Consider the following 20,473-nt stretch of genomic DNA (forward strand, 5'->3'; position numbering starts at 1 on the left):
AATTTCAGTAAAATCACCAGCCTGGTAGAGAAGCAAGTAATGTAACCTAGGGTTAGTAAAGTTATCTCCCCTAAAGTGGTTGTTACTATTTAACCCCAGGGCGACCGTAACCAAGTAGACTCTAGATCATAATCATTCTAACTGTTATCATCCTATCTCATTTTCAGTCATAATGTAACAAGGATTACATTATCTAATGTGTCCTTCCTTTTTTAAGATGGTAGGAGATGATTACAAACAAATTTGGCTGCCATTTCTAGAGGGTCAGCGACCATGCACAAGCTTCCTCATTAGTTTGGTTTCCCATCAATTTTCACAAGATTTATGTAAATCATAAACACACATTTTGTTTTTTCAATTTTTAATGTGTTTGTTGGATTTTATTCCTTCTGTTAATATTTGTTTTATTCCTTAAATTTCATTATAGATACGAACAATTGCTATCATTGCTGAAGGAATTCCCGAAAACCTCACCAGACAACTAATCATGGAAGCTAACAAGAAAAGTGTCTGCATAATTGGCCCTGCAACTGTACGGTTTTATTTATTTATTTTTTTTCTTTCATTTTTAAAGAAAATCTTGCAACTGTAATTGGGGAGTTTATGTCTTCTTTGCCGCAGCTTTCACAACAGAAGTGTTGTGTACTTCTATGTGTGTGTATATGTGGTTATTATATGCTCTTTAATCCAGCCATGTCCAGTCGAAGTATTCTCCCTGTTTTATGTCAAAACTGACCAGATCCAGCCTCTCACACCTTCCCTACAATGTCACTCTAGTCGTGGTTGTAGTTTTATTATTTCTTTATGGTATTTCTGTTAGGTGTAATGGGAACAAAATATTGACCTGGTTATAATTTTAATGCATTCCCTAGAATTGATTTTTATGCTATTGAAACTACACGTTTTCTGGTTCTGCCCCACTGCATGGTACCTTCTGTTATATTCTTGTGCCAATCAAAGACTTATGAGTAGACTTTGTAGGTAGAAACTGAAAGAAAGCCTCTCTGTGTGTGTGTGTGTGTACGCACAAATGTCTCTGTGTTGACACTTGCACTTCTCCCCAAATCATTCAGCTGCAGTTGGTGGTGATGATGTTTCCCTTGTCAATAGGTCATCTGTTGATTTTCTGCTTTCAAAGACATGAGGAATAAAGTAGTTTTTAAGAACACTTACACAATAGCAACAGAAAGGGTAGCCAACTATAAAACAATGCTTCAATAATATATTCATCTAACCCATTCTAGCATGGAAAAACCAAATTTTAAAAAAAGCAATTATCACTACACACATTACCACCTGTGACCTTAGGTATCCACAAGTTTTTAGTCTTTCAAGTGCTTATTATAATAATTCTGCTTGTCATTCCATTACTTAGCCCATTGGTAATACTTTCATGTGATTAGAGAAGTGGGAGAGAAAAGCATTCATGACATGAAGTAGAGGGAATTTAATTGTAACGCTTTCATGTGATTAGTTGAAGGGAAAGAGAGGAGAAAGAAAAGAGAGAAAAAGAGAGTATGGCAAAGGGTGAGAGAGGCATCCATGATGCAAGGTGGAGAGGGGGACGTAAAATTTATGTGGTTAAAAAGTTAGTTGAAGGTAGTGATGACATAGAAGAGGAGAGTTAAAAATATCAATTTAGCAAAGGGGTGATATTCTGATGGTGAGGTTAAAGAAAGGCAGACAGAGAGAGGGTGGGGGAGATGATGATGGTAGTGGTGGAGGTGGTGATTGTGTATTTTTTTTTTAATTGAACCAAGTTTTTATATCATCTATCACTTCACTATCTTTCCTTACTGACACAACACAGGCTACACTTTCAGGTTTTTTGGATAAAGTTTTCTGAAATAACCCAATAGGTTTACCATTAATTCTGTGAAATATTTATGGGTCCCACTAGTTGTTGTTGTTATTTCAATGAATTTTGAGGCTGGAAATTACAGGTTGGTAACAAACCATAAGAAACATTTTCAATGAAAGCCCTAGCAGTTAGAATTACTTTCATGGAAGCAGCCTGTAGAAATGGTAGTGTACCAAATTTAATGCTTAGTAACTCTAAATATAGCATTTTCATCCATCTCCAGGGTTGGTGGTTAATAGTTACCAGTGATTTACTGTCGGTTTTAATCATTTGTCATACAATGGTGTATGGTATATAAGATATACTATCTGGTATATGGAAGATAAGGTTCTTTGCCATATAATGATGTTCAAGACACGCTATCATATATTGGCATAAAGGGTATCATATCTGGTTGAAGAAAATCTGGTTTCCAGCAATGAATGAGAGGATATAAGTTTCATTCTTGCCATAAAAATGCCTGAAAATACTAGATCTTAGTAGTATTGGTAACACCTTCTAATTTCTACTGTGTACTGTTATGTGGTGTGTATGCACACATGCACACAACCATACTTGAGTCATGTGAAAACTTCTGGTATCATGCATCATTTCTCAGCATAACTATATAACAAACTACTAATTGTTGTTAGACTCTTTGCACAAATGGAGTCTAGACCAGCTTGTTTGTACTGGCATCGAGTCGTCATTTAAGTTGCAATAATGAAGTCAATCCAAACAGTGATATTTTGAAATGTCTTAACTGAGGAAGGTCTTACGTAATGGATGGATTTCCCATTATATATATTATGCAGGTGTGGCTGTGTGGTAAGAAGCTTGCTTCCCAATTACATTGTTCGGGGTTCAGTCCTGCTGCGTGACACCTTGGACAAGTGTCTTGGGCCGACCAAAGCCTTGTGAGTGGATTTGGTAGACAGAAACTGAAAGAAGTCCGATGTTGGTGTGTTTATGCCTCTATAACTTAGTGGTTCAGCAAAGGGACCAATAGAATAAGTACCAGGCTTACAAAGAATGAGTCTAGGGATTGATTTCTTCAACTAAAAGCAGTGCTGTAGCATGGCCGCAATCAAATGACTGAAACAAGTAAAAGAATATTTATTACAACTTTATATGTGTGTACATGTAATGTATTGTATGCTGTGTTGTATATGTTTCTTTTTTGCTATTATTTCACCTTTTACTCTCAAACAGGTTGGTGGAGTAAAACCTGGTTGTTTCAAAATTGGAAACACAGGTGGCATGCTGGATAACATACTGTCTTCAAAACTCTACAGACCTGGCAGGTAAGACTTAATAATTCTTTCAATTGATCAGTTCTGCTGAGATGGCATAATTGCTTAGAGCAGTCTAAGTTTAATTCTAATTTGAAATTCCCCCTTCTTTTTCTTTGGTAAAGGCATGAATGTCACTAACTCTCATATCATTGTTTATTAATCTAAAGCTCAATGCTCCGCTTATAAATAGTTATTTTATAGTAATTATATTTCATCATGAGGTGACATAGCTCTCATGCCTTTCTTACAGGAATTAAATGAATTAGTTGCAACAAAACAACTGTGACCTGGTCACGTATTTGGCTTTTTCTTTGTTTTAATGCTCTCCTGTGTAAAAGAATCCTTAATTTTGTTAACCTTTTTATTTTCAGCGTAGCATATGTGTCTCGTTCAGGTGGGATGTCAAATGAATTGAATAATATCATAGCATTAAACACAAATGGAGTCTACGAAGGTGTTGCTATTGGTGGAGACAGGTGAGAAAATAATCCATGGTTAAATTACTTTTCACTTTTACCCATGCCAGCATGGAAGGCAGATGTTAAACGATGATGATGTTGTTTAGAAAATAAAGATAGAAATTCATTCTTTGGTAACAAGATACCTTTCTTTTTTTCAAGCATGAGTTCCTGACTGTAGAGGGGTGGAGAACTCTGTAAAAGTTCTTTCTAACATCTTTCAATTAGTCAATCAGTGCAACTCAGTTTTTTCTTCTTACAGAGACAACCGATGCCTTTTATTTGCAAAGTTTCCTTCACATTCTTTGGAATGTGCTGCAACTGTTACTATGAAAGGTTGAAAATTGTTGGTACCATATAAAGTTGTTAACTCCTTAATTGTTTTAATATGATACTAAGAAAGTTAGACTCTTCTTAGCTTAAACTCTTAATAGTGTAACTTATATATGAACAAAGGCACCTACCAATATTCCTCTTGTGTACACACACACACATGTATATGTGTTTTGCAGTAATTTAAATCTGATTCTCCATTTGCATCTAAGTTCAATGTCCATATTTGGAAGTGGAAATAATTTTAAAACGGTTGTTTAGTTTAGATTAAAATAAATATTTTTTTAAAACTAAGAGTGAATTTTTATTTTGTTTAGATATCCCGGCACAACATTCCCTGATTATATAATGCGGTATCAAGAACAAGAAGATGTGAAGATGATAGTTCTTCTGGGAGAGGTAATCTCAAGAGTTTTAAGGATTTTTTTTAAAGATCATTGTAAAGATTGCATGTGTGTGTGAGACTTTATGATGTTACCATAAAAGAAATGGATGTAGAAATAGATGATAAATCATGTGATGATAAAGTAGCTGTTGATTAGTGTTATCATCACCAGTTATTTATATTAGGTAGTGCAGACTAGCTTTAGTTAGTGTTATATTTGTCTTGCCTTGGCTCCTCATCTAATGGTGGAATTGCAAGTGTGCCGTCATGGTACATGTTTTGGGTAAATTTTTAGAATTGTCAGAGCCTATCCCTCTCCAGATCAGACTACAGCTGGTTTCTTCGAGAGATCGAGAGAGAGAGAGAGAAAAGAAAAGAATTAGTACCTGTACAGCATTAGTACCCAAAACAATAAAAGGCAAGTTTTTGAAGTCAGAACACAGGCAGAATGGACATCACAATGCTCGTATAACTCTACCAGTTCATGAGCTTGTAGATTTACACTGCTTAGAGTGTTATATTTACTAATATTAACTTTAATATTTACCAATATCAACTGTAAATGTAACATTTACAGTATGGAGTATAAATTTGCTCCAATTTAAAATTCTCAATATTATTGTTTCATGTAAAATTTTGAATAATATTTTTACATCCATTTAGTTTAGAAGATAATTATTTTACAAACTATTTACATGTTAAGAGAATTGATTGACATTAAGAGAATTATGATTTTTAAAAATTATTTTAGAAGATAATTATTTTACAAACTATTTACATGTTAAGAGAATTGATTGACATTTAAGAGAATTACGATTTTTTTTAACAGTATATGAGGTGTATAAAAATGTATCCATCTGTGTGTTGTTACGTAAATCTTTTATCTCTCCTCAGGTTGGTGGTGTTGAAGAATACAAAGTAATTGAAGCAATGAAGGCTGGTAAAATCACCAAACCGCTTGTGGCTTGGTGTATTGGCACATGTGCCCGAATGTTTACCTCTGAGGTATTTTAGCTGATTTTATCTTCATTTCTCTTAAAACACCACTAGTATTCATCATCATCATCGTTTAACATCTGTTTTCCATGCTGGAGGTTTGACTGGGGACTGGAAAGCCATGAGGCCACACCAGGTTCCAATCTGATCTGGCAATGTTTCTACAGCTGGATGTCCTTCCTAACACTATCCATTCTGAGAATGTTTTGGCTATGGTGCTGCTATGCCAGTCATTGGGTATGACTCTTTCGTGAACTACCTGGTTTACAATACAGGTGACTAGGCCAGATATTTTAAGCATTCCAGCAGTGATTCCTGATGAGCCGGGGGCTTTTCCTGACTTCATACCGTTAATTGCTTTATCTACCAGGGTGCTGTCTATTCGGAAAGCTGTTCCCTCTACTAGGTCAACATTCGGCAGGGTCTCCTCCTCCTCCCATTTGTTCTCCACATTCAGCAGCTTTTCATAATGGCATCTCCAAGCCTCTTTCTTTCCAGAATCATTAAAAGCAAGTGCACCATCATCCATGCAGGCACATTTCTCTCCTGTTACATCTTTTCTCTCACACGCTGTCTTGCAATCTGAAATACTTTAGTTCTTTGGTCCTCATATCACTGAACATTGGCAATAATTTAATAACTATTTTAATGAATGTTGGTCTATTCCAAATATGCACACACACAATCCTTTTCTAACACATCTATCACAAGCCTTCTCCCTATCTCTTGTTCCTTGCATCACACATCCCTATCATGCAGCTCTCTGTATTGCCCACACCGTTGTCATTCACATCCTTCTCATTTATGCCTTTATCCCTCTTACTTCCTCTATACCCATGTTGCTGTTATTCATTTCTCAATCACTCCTTCCTCTTATCAATCAGAAACAGAAGAAAAAATCTGCTGTTTACAGTCAATGTGGCTAAGAATAACAGCAGGTCTCTCTTTTGTTCACCATATATTGCACTGCATCATTCCTTTTTTTGTTACTCCTCTGTTCACCATACATAGCATGTATTCACCCATGTCTGTGCTTATCTGGATGCCCTTCCTAACGCTCCAAGAGTGTAGTGGGTGCTTTTTATGTGCCACGGCATGGGGTCAGTCAGGTGGTACTGGCATCAACCATGCTTGTATGGTGCTTTTTACGGGCCACCAATACAGGCACCAGTCCAGCGGCACTGGCATCAACCACGCTCAAATGGTGCTTTTTACATGCCAGTCAGGCAGTACTGGCATTGGCCACTACACATATTCTGACCCTCTTCCCACCACTCTTGTATCGTTCACAAATGCAGGACACATTTACTTTTCCTTCATCTCTACACTTGGCTCCCTTTGGCCCACCTCCTCACTTATTTTTCAGTGGCCACACTGGACCCTTTGCCTCCCCTCCTGTCCTGCCTGTTACTTTGACTTTCAGCATGCTCTTATTTCTTTTGTACTCCACAATCTGTGCATTTGCCATCACTCCATCTTCTGGAACACATGGGTTTCTCTTACCTCCCTGTCATCTCGGCTTTGAATATAGAAATACCAATCTCAGAATGTTGAGTCCTATCACACGCCCTTCTCATCACTGTTGTCTGTGCCTCTGTCACTCCTGCTTCTCACTCGGTAAAAAGAAGCTGGTGAGCAAGCAGACACATGTGGGAAGCTTTCCTTTTTGTGACACCATGTCCTCAATATGGTTCTCTCTGTCTGTTTGTCTCTCTCTTGTGTTGGTGGAATCACAAAAACATATCCCTTATATTCTGTAAAGGGCTCTTCAACCTTATGAAGGACATGATCCTGGGTTCAGAAAAGAAAAGGTATCCAGCATTAGTGGCTAGTGTTACTAAAGGAATCCTGTCATAAGAACTGAGCCAAAAATGAAACACAAGATAAAGTTCCCTCCAACCCAGCTTATATGAGTGCTACCCCTTGAATACTTGTTGATGATGATGATTGTGTGTGAACTGAGCCTTTTTTTCTTATATTTAATATTATTGAAATACTTTTAAACCGTCATCTTTAATGTGTATTGGTTGAGTGTTTATATTTAACTAGCAGTATCGCCCGGTGTTGCTCGGGTTTGTAAGGGAAATAACTATAAAGCATTTTTAGAGAGTTATAGCCAAAAAATAGCAAAAAAATGCATTAAAAAGGGAAAAAATATGATGGTAAATTTTTTTTTAAATCGTTGACTCATCGTAGACATTTTTAGAGAGTTACTTCCCTTCAAAAAAATATGCATTAAAATGGAAAAAAATTATGGTAAATTATTTTTAAAATCGTAGACTCGCTCTAATACCCAGAAGGGCTCGATATGAATCACGACTATAAGATACCCGGTTTTGGTTAAACTGCACCGCAAAATGTGAGAGTAGTTAGGAATCTAAATCGGAGTAGACAGACACACAACCTTACTTTTATATATAAAGATGAACTCTTCCAACCTGTTGTTCACTGAAATATCTTCTACAGTTTGATCAGCAGAGATCAATTGCCTACATTTTGTTCATTGATACAAGTTCAATCTTTAATTTTAATCAGTTGCACTTGATAAATAATTAGTCATTCATTCTCTCTAGATATTGTTATTTATTTCTTATGTATTTTTATTAATAGTCTGAGGATTTTCTTGTAAAACTTATGAAGTTATCTTTTATGTTAACCTAAATTGTTTTTTCTTTCTTTATAGGTTCAATTCGGTCATGCTGGTTCTTGTGCTAATGCTGACCGTGAAACAGCTGTTGCTAAAAATCAAGCACTTAGAGAAGCTGGTGCTTATGTTCCTAACAGTTTTGATGGACTTGGGACACTTATAAAGTAAGTGTTATTATATTATACATTCAGGCTGGACATATTATTATCATTATTAAAACCCTAAAACCAGCACACCCACAATTGGCACATTAACTTAATTTTATGTTTCTATATCTTTCTTCAAGGAAAGTCTACGAAAATCTTGTTGGCCAAGGTATTATTATTCCAGAGCCAGAACGGGCCCCTCCAACTGTACCAATGGATTATGCATGGGCTAGGGTATGTTAAGGATGTTTCAATCCTTCTTTATTGTTTTTTATTATTTAATTCACTTAAGGCAGTGAGCTGGCAGAATCGTTAGCACACTGGATGAAATACTTGGTGGTATTTCACCCATTGCTATGTTCTGAGTTCAAATTCCACCGAGGTTGACTTTGACTTTCATCCTTTTGGGGGTCAGTAAGTACCAGTTGAACACTGGGGTTGATGTAATTGACTCATCCCCTTCCCACTAAATTGCTGCCCTTGTGGCAAAATTTGAAACCCTTATTTAATCCACTTACCTTACAGGCTTTGTGGTTTTAATTGTTAATTAAATAAGTTTCTTGATGATTTTTGTTGAATACAGGTGGAGACAAGTGTTTTAATTGCTTGAAGCACTTCCTACCATTTAGCAAAAAACTGTGACTCACCCTCAGATGAGTTGTCATGGGTATATCTGTGTAGAAGTCCTATCTTAACCACTGGTGCAGTGAACGAATGACTCACTGCCAAAGATACTTCAAAGGATGGAGTTTTCATTAACTTACTGTCATCAGTTCATTTCCTCCACTTAAATTACAACAGTTTGGTATTTCAGTTCAAGAATATTGCCATATTAAGGCTCAAGTTTTCCTTCCTTATTATAAAAATACTTCTTAGAGGCAAGTAACAAACAAGAAATACACATAACCTTGTTTCATGAATATCTTCCCAAATATTCCCACATATAATTATGGTTGAATTCCAAGAAATAAATATGAATGAATAAATTGTAAAATACTTGACATACTGAAGCAAGCAAAGTGGTCTGTTTTTTGCCTTTGAGTATAACTTAATGGTAACTATAAGTATTGAACTCAAGACTATGCAGTTTGCAGCCACTGCCTCATTTACACGACACACCTATGATGATCCATCAGATTTGTTTCTTGGTTCTAGGATAATTATTTCTTTTGATATCTTACAGTTTGATGAAATGGAATTTGTTGCAATCTCTGAATTGCTAAAATACTAAAACTTTGACCATAGTTTACCACCTTACATTCTGAATGCTTTTTGTCTTCCTTTTCTTCATCACTTGGTCAAGTGATGAAGTTTACTTCATTATCACTGGGTCCTGGGCTCAATTCCACTGTATTATCACATCGGGTGAGATTTTTCTTGCACAATTTCTTGAGTGAGATTGGCTAGAAGGGAACTGTAGAGGCTTATTGAATGGACTGTACCTAGAGTTCATAGGTCACTAACTTCTCTTCACTAAGTCTGCTTCAAGATTGCATTCAGTGACTGAAATATACACCTAATGACACTGTACTTTTGATTGAATAACTGGAATACTTTGTCATTAAAGTGAATGTAAGATCCACTTATTTCAACATCATTATTTCTCTCTCATTTGTAATTCACTCAGTATTTCGTTGCATTTCCCCTTATTCACTGAGCCCTTCGTTCACAAGGTTCTCCACTCCTTGTCCCATACCCACAGAAACTACCTACACCCATCAAGCCCTCTATTGACTGAGCCCCCACTGCGACCACCTTCACCCACCGAGCCTTTCACTCACTAATCCCCACCCTCTGATTTAGCCCTTCACTTACTGCCATCTATCGTGAACATTTATCCCTATTAGGACTGATTTATTTCTGCTTTTCCTTCACAGGAACTTGGTTTGATTCGTAAACCTGCATCTTTCATGACCAGCATTTGTGATGAACGAGGTTCAGAGCTACTCTATGCTGGAACTCCAATCACAGATATTTTTAAAGAAGATTTAGGCATTGGCGGTGTCCTTAGCCTTCTCTGGTTCCAAAGACGGTAACTTAATATTTCAATTATATTCTTTCCATACATTTTTCATAGTTCTTTGTTTATTTTTTGTTTTTGTCGGGAATCCAAAATACCTGATTCATCTGTAGCAGAAATGGTTCTGTGAGAGAAAATACTTTGTTATATAGAATTATATCTTAAAAAGCACTTGTGCCAGACACCATATAGAAAGCATTCATGTAGGTGTCACATGAAAAGCACCCAGTACACTCTGTAAAGTGGTTGGTGTTAGGAAGGGTATCCAGGTGTAGAAACCATATCAAAAGACAATTGGGGCCTAGTGCAGTCCTCCAGCCTTGCCAGCCCCTGTAAAACTGCCCAAACCATGACATAATATTTAACAGATGTTAAAATGTTATAATGGTGATGATGGCAAGACCTGATCAAATGCCCCCCCCCCCCCATTCATAACTTGTTCCTAGCTGACAGAATCATTAAAGTGCCTAAGAAATGTCTTACCATATTTTTTCCAGTTCTTTATATTGTGAGTTCAAATCCTGCTGAGGTCCACTTTTGCCTTTCATCCTTTTGGGATCAATAAAATAATATTAATCAAGTATTGGCATTAATGGTATTGATTATCCCCACTTCTCTCAAATTGATGGCTTTGTGCCTAAATTAGATACAATTATTATTATTATTATTATTATTGAACAAATTTCATTCTGTTTAAAGTATTTCCTATCATTGAATTCCAGTCTGCTCTTGGCTCTCTTTTTCTCCCTCTGTCCTTCCTATCTTTCCTCACTCCTCTCCCTCTCTACTTATTCTTTCTCTCACTAATACATTAAGGTTTTTCTTTCTATTATTCAACTTCTAAGACTTCCAAAATATGCCACCAAATTCATTGAGATGTGTCTGATGGTGACGGCTGACCACGGACCGGCTGTTTCTGGAGCACACAATGCTATTGTCTGTACACGGGCAGGCAAAGACTTGGTCTCAGCTCTAGCTTCTGGACTCCTTACTATTGTAAGTATATTCTTAAAGTCACCCATCATCATCATCAACAACACCATCACTCTCATTATTTTCATCATCACCTTACATTTATCTTTCATTTGTAATTCTTTTACCCATTTTCTATCTTATCCATCAATTTTATATCTTCCACCTCCTCTAATTTTGATATTTGATATCATTATCTTCATCCATTTCACTAGAAATGAATTTTGAACCATGTTTTTCTTCTCGTGATAGGGTGATCGCTTTGGTGGGGCACTAGATGCAGCTGCCAAGCAGTTCAGTGAAGCCTATGACAGTAGCATGATTCCAATGGAATTTGTTAATTCTATGAGGAAAAAGGGAAAACTTATCATGGGCATTGGACACCGTGTGAAATCAGTGAGTAGCCTTTACATTCTTGTGGACATATATTTCGAAATTCTTTACACACACACACGTGTATATAACAGAATATAATTATCAGGATACACTCTCGTTTACATCAGAGTTGTGTAATTCAATCCTCACATGCATAAACAACATGCAATTGTCTTGCATCAAAATACGAATCAGAACATTTTCCATTATTGACTGAAGATTGATGAAGGTAGCTCGTGAATATGGTGAGTGAATTACACAACTTTGGTGCAATCTCACAAAATGGTACATAGTCTATCCTGGCAATTGCATTATGTTATAATAATTCAACCATTGTGTGCTATCATTCTATAGATATATATATATATGAAAATACACATGGACACATTTAACAAGTGACTCTTAGAGACCAGTACGGTCGTATTCCTGGGAAATTCATCAGAGAATCTTATCCCTTGCCTGGTTTGGAGTGGTGGAACTAGGCATGAACAATTGCAGATCTTCCATGGGTGGTGGGAAAAAAATAGCTTTGTCCAAACCTGCATCTTAAAGAAGTTTCCAGGTGCAGATTTAACATCTCACAACACCTACAAAAGCTGTTCATCTCATTGAAATATTTATTAAATTCATGAATATAAGTACCACGTCTCTGTTTAAATATTTTCAGTTGAACAACCCTGACATGCGTGTAGTAATCTTAAAAGATTATGTGAAGCAACACTTCCCTGCAACTCCTCTGCTTGATTACGCATGCGAAGTGGAGAAAATAACCACCTCGAAGGTAAGTTGGACTCTGGATCAAAGATATATGTTGTAATATAAGGCTTAACTGAGGTCTGGATCAAAAACTTAGGTAATATAAGGATTAACTAAAACTATCCAGGCAGTGAGTAGACAAAATCTCCCAAGGTGTTTAAAATCCAAGAACAAGTAGGGGAGATAACTTATCGAAATTTTTGAAAAAAAAACTGTCGATTAAAATCGATTCGGTTGTTTGAGAGGTAAGAATTAAGAATCACAGAAATTGTTTCAGTGTTATTAAATCTCCTTGGTGAAGTATATTCTTCTCAGCTGGTGATACAAAATGATTAATATTACATGTATAAATAGAGAGAGAGAGTGGGGGGTATAATGACTCTGATTAGGAATATCTACAATCCAGTTTGTGAGGCAAGTTTCCGAGATGAATGTTCATCATCATCATCGTTTAACGTCCGTTTTCCATTCTAGCGTGGGTTGGACGGTTCGACCGGGGTCTGGGAAGCCAGGAGGCTGCACCAGGCTCCAGTCTGATCTGGCATTGTTTCTACTGCTGGATGCCCTTCCTAACGCCAACCACTCCATGAGTGTAGTGGGTGCTTTTTACGTGCCACCGGCACAGGTGCCAGAGGAGGCTGGTAAACGGCCACGATCAGTTGGTGCTTTTATGTGTCACGGACGCCAGTCAGGCAGCGCTGGCATTGGCCACGTTTGCATGGTACTTTTAACATTTCACTGGCACGGATATCTTAACTACAATTTCCATTTGATTTTCATTTTGATGTTGGTGTTAACGTACTTGACTCAATAGGTCTCCTCAAGAACAGCGGGTCACTCTACGATCCAAGGTTGGCACAGCAGGCCGTCCTGCGAGCCATGAACTCACTTCATTTGTCGGGTCTTCACAGTCACAGCATATCTCAGAAGTCTCGGTCTTCGTCATTTCCTCAGTGAGGCCCTACGTGCCACCAGCACGGGTATCACAACTACAATATCCATACAATTGTTTTATAGTAATTGTTTCTGCTTTATACATTAGTAATTAGTAGGTTAGTTTTTCTAAATTTGAACAAGTTGGATATTGTTAAAAGAGGTGGACCCCATATAATGACTGAAAGGATAATGGATATCATGAACAGCAATACTGACCACATAGTCATGCTGTTTCTTAATAAAAATATCATTGCATTATTATAAAGTTTCTACTTTAATTCATTGTGGCTCGTAAAGAAGTTGGTTTGCATCAATTTTTTCTGTAGTCAGTTTAATGTCCATTTTTCAATGTCCTTCTGGATTCAGTAGGTTTTCACATCAATGTATTCCCATTGAATAGTTATTATACAAAATGAAGATTGTACTCTTGGAATTTCTAATGGGGCAGTTTAAATGTTTTCATCAAAAGAGGAAGGTTGGTGGCCACAACTTTTGCAAAGCTTCCAAGACTTGATGGAGGAATGAGGAGTTTAATGCTGATACAATAGGAAGTAATATGTTTAGTTATTAACTTTAGACTGGAGACCCGTGACAGAGTGAACTCACTAAAGACACACGTCAATGGTGGTAGTCCTGCTTCCTGAAAGTAAAACTGCTTATTTTTAGCTTCTGATATTTTATATAAATGATCCATAACCAATCTAACCCAAAGTCAATAAAAAAATGGAATTTAAAGTGATTTTATCTTTGTTGTTTGATTGGTTGGTATTCAAGATATGATTTGATTTTGTATTCTGCATAGCTTTCTACTATTCAAAATGGTAGGAAATTGGAATTGTTTTGCCTCATGTGAGTTCTTTGTTTTATAAAGATGAGAGGAACATAATTGGTTGGAGTTCGATTCTAAAGTGTTACTGTCATGATGTTGATGATGATGATGATTGTTCTAGTATTTTCCTTCAGGGAAATAAATGTTGTTTCTATTTTGATTTCAGAAACCTAACCTAATTTTAAATGTTGATGGCTTCATTGGTGTTGCAATGGTTGATCTTTTCCGGAATTGTGGATGTTTCACACGGTGAGTTAACTTTGTGTGTGTGTGTGTGAACATGGGAATAGCAATTGTCTTCATATGAACATTAGATTCTGCTGACTTTGATGTTGTGACAGTTTTGTTCAGGTGGGAAGTCAGGTTATAGGATGGGTGGACACTTTTCCTGGGCTGAAGTTGTTCAATGGAGTTGGAGAGGATTGACATTTCTAGGTTGTGTGCTGGTAGGATGTGGTGGAGGGGGGGGGGGTCAAGGCTAGAATAAGTTGGGAGAACTGTTCAGTCAGTTGGTTTGAGTTCCTTTTTTGTAGAATTTTTGTTTTGGAGTTGGAGTGAATGTTTTGATCCAGGAGGTAAACTGTAGCTCATAAAGGACCCCTAACCATTGTTGATCCTCCATCCACAGCAGTGTCTGATATCAGGTGTCAAAAATGGGCTTCTCAAAAGTTTGTACGTACTGGGACACTTGTTGCAGACTGAGGTAGAAGAGAATTCAGGATTTTGAGGACAACCACCAGAAGCCAAGTTCAAGGGTTTTGGGCTCCTGTCCTATCTATGGACTTCAACTGAGAAACTTTCATGACTTGTACACTTTGATAATCGGTGGCACTTTATTAGAATAGTTGGAAGCAACTCTCCTTGAAGCTATGTCATCCTTAAACTGGGGACTTTCCTGATCTGAAAACTTGCAACAAAACAAGAGAACTAAAAACATCCAAAGACCGAGTGGTGGTGTTAAAGTAGGTGACATGTTTAGGCACCAGAAAAATAAAAGTTGTCTTATGCAAAGTCCTTTCTGTGTTGACATTTGAGAGAAATGGGCCTCATTTGTAGATGTAAAGTCTCTCTCTTAAAACAGTTCTCTAACAACAGCTGGTAAATTTTCAAGGTTATCAGAAAGATAAGTTTTGCAAGAGAGAAAAAAAAAAATCAAATGGGTGGGGTGGGGGCTCAAAAGGAGAAGAAAAAAAAGGAGGAAAGATAATTGAATTGTGACTCTTTGTTTGTGGTCTTTCAGCTAATTAACTCCATCAATGGCCCTTGCTGTATTTGAATCACCATTGATATTAAAACTACATGTATCAGGTGACTTTGTATATATTATTTCTCATGTTGTCATAAATGTGAGGTAACAAAACTCTCCAACATCGAAGAGACAGTTGTAACTTCATTTCTGACTCAAATGTTTTGTAGTATCCCAGGCAAGAACAGTTTCTTCTCCTTAATTTACCTAAACAGAAAACTGCAACCATGGGTATGGGGTTAAAAAGTTTGAGGCTGACAAATGCCTTACGAGTGAAGTTTGGGGAGATGGAAACTTTAAGAGGTCACTTGTATAAGTATGTATTAGCAGTGTATCCTTCAAAACCTCCATGCTTCCTGAGATTCGCCAACATTACCCCTGATTTTCTCCCCTCCATGCACATGCAAGAATGTATCTGACTCGTACACTGTTCGCTTTCCAGACATTTGTACATTACTGGATATGCTTTATACGCACTTTTGACAAGTTGTGGTGCACCTGAGCACTGTATACAATAATTTCATTATTATTATATTATTTAATACCCAAATTCATTTGAGTTATCTCCCCTCACGTCGGTATCTACATTACATCTAACATTATTGAAGCCAGTAAAATAACCGACAGCTCCTCTAGACCACAAAGATTTACCTACAATAAACTAGCTTCCCCAGCTAATACCTCAGGCACCATTTTTATACTCCAATATCATTTAGTGTTCTGCAGGTAACTCTGGTTTCCATTTTATTTATACAAGAGTACTATTAGAAAGTTGGATAAATAGCAAAGAAAAACAAAAGGTGATTTAATTTTGAAATTAACTGGTGAAAATGGTGCTCCAACCTGGCCTTTGATATGATGGCATAATCAAAATAAACACCTAAAGATGTTATATGGAAGGTAGCTGTCATCAGGAAATAAAATTATAAGTAATGTTATGAAAGAAATGGAAGAAAAGGTTTATTTGCTAGGATGTAATGTTTATGGAATTCTTTGGAATGTAACTTATTATCTTATAGGAATTGAAGGTGGTGAGCTGGCAGAACGATTGTGCCTATAAAAGAAAGGATTAGTCTATTGGAATTCATGTTTTAGTTTGTGATAATTTCTTTCTTCCGCTCAAGATACTTCGTTGATTGATTTTACTTCATTACTTTATTGATCATTTATTGATCAGAGAGCAGTAAAAGACAAAATTTGGTTTTGGCATTTGATGTCATGAAACGAGATATTGATTCCTCACTTTCCCTCTGTCTGAATCAATTTATCTATAATAATAATAAACTATAACTATTTATGAAGTTGAAAGAAGTAGGAGGGAAGCAAGTCTATAAATGAAATATAATTTCACTGATTGCGAATATTTCTCTTTCTTTCTTTTTCTTTTTTTTTTATTAATTTCACCAGAGAGGAAGCTCAAGAATATGTGGAAATTGGTGCTCTGAATGGACTCTTTGTGCTTGGTCGTAGCATGGGCTTCATTGGTAAGTTTTTTCGAAAGTGAACGATAGTGAACATTTGTTTTGAGAACCTTACTCTCATCCTTTATATATGCATGTGTGTGTGTATGAGATATATATATATATATATAATGTATGAGATATATATATATATATATATATATATATATATATAATATATATATATATATATATATACACACACACACCTGGCAAAGAAAGTGAGATCACAGCCGTAGCCTACACCAGTGTCATATAACCAGCCCATTTAAAAAGTACCTTTGAATTGTTTGGTGACATTCCATACTTAAGGAATCTTATTGAGTCAAGTAAATCAAATCAAATCACAATCAAATGGAAATTCTAGTTGTGGCCGTTACCAGTGTTGGTGGCATGCAATAACCACCTTTCATGCATGGGTTGCTGCCAGAGCCACCTAACTGGCTTCCCATGCCAATGGCATATCAAAAGCACCATCCGAATGTGGCTGATGCCAGTCCTGCCTGACTGGCTCTAGTGCCAGTGGCACATAAAAAGCACCCACTACACTCTTGGAGTGGTTGGTATTAGGAAGGGCATCCAGCTGTAGAAACTGCCAGATCAGACTGGCGTCTGGTGCAGCCTCCTGGCTTGCCAGTCCCCAGTCAAACTGTCCAACCCATGCCAGCATGAAAAACGGACGTTAAATGGTGATGATGATGATTATCCATACATTACAATTATAATTTTAGTTTTCTGTTTTAAATTCTATTAATTAATTATTTGTAAACAATAGTGATTACTTGAATGTGATAAGTCCTCTGGAGGATATATTTACAAGCAATGACAGATTGAGGAAGTCTTTGATTAAACTAAGTTGTCAGCAATTGTGGAGACTCAGCAGAGAACAATGAGAATTGCTGGTCATTGCATCTGGCACCATGAAGAACCTGTATTAACTGGTCAAAGGAAGAGTTAATAGCACAAGAAAATATCTAATCTCTGTGGACAACTTGCTTCAGGACAGTGGAATGGTAAATGTTGGTGAATTAAGAACATACACTGGGGACCATGAGGGATGGCACACACGCACTAAATCATTTGAGTGTCTAGGACTCAACTAAACTAAAGCTAGCATCACATTTTTGTTCATTGCATAATGTATTCTACCTCCTTTTTAAAAACAGTTGGGTGAGATTTGAAGATTTAGCTGTTATTTCTACAGGCTAACAACCACTTGCACCACCATCACCAACAACTTTGTCTATCTAAGCAGCCAATAATAAATTTGCATGCTGAAGGTGAAATTATATTCCAAATAATTTCAAATTCCTTCCATATATTTAGAAAGAAAATTACTTCTTATACTATTCTTAGGTTTTTGATCACATCAATATTTTCCTAACAAATACTTTTTCATTTGTATTTTAGGTCATTATTTGGACCAAAAGAGATTGAAGCAAGGTTTGTATCGTCACCCATGGGATGACATCTCCTACATCTTACCTGAGAGTCTACATGAAAGTCTTTGAAACTGCTCATTGATTCCTGCTTCCTGTTAAAAATCTTCTTCTTCCATCTGGTGCTGTTATTTCTGACTGCTGAGATTGTATATGTTCCTTACAAACGGCTGGTTTAATGTTACCATTTGGAGATGAGGGAGTCGATCCTGATCACATATTGTTGCCGACATTATTCCCTAGAAGTTGAGTCTGTTTTGGTAGATTAGCTGTAGGGCTACATCATGTATCAACTACCTAATGTTTTTATCTCTAAGGTAGACATGTATTTATCAAGTGTCCTCTAAAACTACTATGTAGTCTTCCTCCTTTCTTCTTCCTCTTTCTCTTCTTCCCCTTGTAATTTATTATTTTCTTTAATTCATGAAAATAATTAAATTATTATTTGGATCATGTGACCAACCTATTTTAAAATTTTTTATTTAGAACCAATCAAACTTCTTCAATTTAAAAAAAAAAAAAATTATTTTTTTCTTTCATTTTGGGGGAATGGGTGATTTTGTTGCAGGTTTTAATAATGTATCTTTTTTTAAAAATTTATTCAGTATTTTCACTTCTGTCTCAAATATATTAATGAAAGAGTAGAAGAAAAGCCATGTGGTCCAAGCTGTAAATCTAGTTGAAACTGTTTCCTGAAGCTATAATTGTGTTTCAGTTGGATTAAAAGTGTTTATTTCTCTTGCTAACTCAATCAATCACCTGTTATTCAATGTCATTCTGGTGGAATAATAGACCAAATAACACTTCATATTTGTTCCTAAAGCAATAAAACATTTCAAAGTCACTCAATTTTAGCCATTCTTCATCTGTTTCTTTAAATTCAAAACCAAAAAAAAAAAAAAAAAAAATTAAATTATTTCCATGGCCAGTTTGTGTTGGTGTGGTTATTTATTCAAATTATCAGGTTCTGTTGTTACTCTTATTTTCAGGAATTGGAACAAGTTGAAGGTCATGTTAAGTGTTATAAGCATAAAATTAACTTGAACAATATGAGATAAATAATGGGAAACTATTTAGAAATAATAAATTAATGTGAAATATAACTCCCTCTCAAAAAAATAACCCATTTATGGGAGGAGTAAACACCTTTGTGGAGTAAACAGACGAAAATAATAGAAATAAAGTTGGTGTTAAAATAGGTTATGTATGAGCCAAAGAATTTTTAAGCTTACATTTGTGAAGAGAAATAATCATTGATGTTTGTCAAAGCAGGTGAGACAACATCCAGAATTTCAACCAATTAAAACAAAGCAGGTAACTAGTACTCTGCGATTTCGTGGAGAGATAGAGGGGGGTGAGTGAGGTAAGGTGTGTCATTTATATATTTCCTTTTTGGCTTGTACGACATATATATATAAATATATATATATATCCTATTTATGCATATTTTCAAATAATTTCAAGGAGGTGGGGTTCCAGTTTCCTACCCCATCCTTTTTTTTTCGAAGAAAAGGGGTTTGCAGCACATTAGGAGGTCAAGGTAAGGTGATTACACACGAGAATCCGAGGGGTCTTTTTTTTTAATGAACTGCGTGAAGGTGCACTTCTACAAGTTTATCAGAATGGTTTCATAGCTATGGTGTTGACTATCGTTTCATGATAGAAAAAAAGTTAAGGGTGATTTAACATCAAGAACCGATTCTTCCGTCTCCTCAGGAACATGGGTACAGTCTTCCAGCTTCCAAAATAAACTTATGAAGTCGCTGAGTTGGCAGTGAGATGGCTCGTATAAAAAGTAACCTAACGACATACTGTTTGAGATACTTCGGTCTCATTCGCGAAGAACAATGCACTTTTTCAGGCTTCCCCATAAACTCTGATCCAGTCTTCAGCGTGATTAACCTGATAGTGTGTATATCCCATGCTGCTCAAGTTACTATACGCACGCCAACAGTCACGATAAATTATTGATCCCGGCCTGACGTAACGTCTAATGATAGGTATGAGGGTGTCAGCATCTCTCCTGTTGCCCTCGCCACATTCGGTCAAAAGTGGGACCATAAAGGCTCTCTTCGTCAGACGTTCCATTCCACCAAAAAGCCAAACCATTTTAATTATTCTGCCGCGTTATTTTCGATGGACCAGAACCGTTTCATCGATCTCAATTTCAACCCCATCTCCTCCGATCATATTTTAGTGGTTTTCTGACTAAAACTGGCAAACCTTAGCACAGAAAGACCGCCAATCTACAGAGGTTTTACGGCAGAATCCGAGATTTTCCTCGATTAATCTGTGCGGCCAAGCTGTGCAGAGGAAGCAATTCATGAAAAGCAAAATCTT

General features: G+C 36.5%; 1 protein-coding gene across 6 annotated transcripts in view; it reads left to right on the plus strand.

Annotated features, from left to right (window-relative positions):
- Nucleotides 1-18,982, plus strand: part of LOC115216353 (ATP-citrate synthase) — a 111,441-nt gene extending 92,459 nt beyond the window's left edge. For all 6 annotated transcript variants that reach the window (XM_036506472.1, XM_029785599.2, XM_036506474.1 and 3 more), the window contains 14 exons: nucleotides 428-532; nucleotides 3,053-3,144; nucleotides 3,507-3,611; nucleotides 4,244-4,325; nucleotides 5,206-5,316; nucleotides 7,991-8,118; nucleotides 8,241-8,334; nucleotides 9,978-10,132; nucleotides 10,966-11,116; nucleotides 11,345-11,488; nucleotides 12,135-12,248; nucleotides 14,155-14,237; nucleotides 16,642-16,718; nucleotides 18,105-18,982. In XM_036506472.1, the coding sequence (XP_036362365.1) occupies nucleotides 428-532; nucleotides 3,053-3,144; nucleotides 3,507-3,611; nucleotides 4,244-4,325; nucleotides 5,206-5,316; nucleotides 7,991-8,118; nucleotides 8,241-8,334; nucleotides 9,978-10,132; nucleotides 10,966-11,116; nucleotides 11,345-11,488; nucleotides 12,135-12,248; nucleotides 14,155-14,237; nucleotides 16,642-16,718; nucleotides 18,105-18,205 (1,542 nt within the window). In that variant the 3' untranslated portion in view covers nucleotides 18,206-18,982. The remainder of the gene's footprint in view (nucleotides 1-427; nucleotides 533-3,052; nucleotides 3,145-3,506; nucleotides 3,612-4,243; nucleotides 4,326-5,205; nucleotides 5,317-7,990; nucleotides 8,119-8,240; nucleotides 8,335-9,977; nucleotides 10,133-10,965; nucleotides 11,117-11,344; nucleotides 11,489-12,134; nucleotides 12,249-14,154; nucleotides 14,238-16,641; nucleotides 16,719-18,104) is intronic.
- The last annotated feature ends 1,491 nt before the right edge of the window (nucleotides 18,983-20,473 follow it).

This window comes from Octopus sinensis, linkage group LG10 (assembly GCF_006345805.1).
Source record: "Octopus sinensis linkage group LG10, ASM634580v1, whole genome shotgun sequence".
NCBI classification, from domain to species: Eukaryota; Metazoa; Mollusca; class Cephalopoda; order Octopoda; family Octopodidae; genus Octopus; species Octopus sinensis.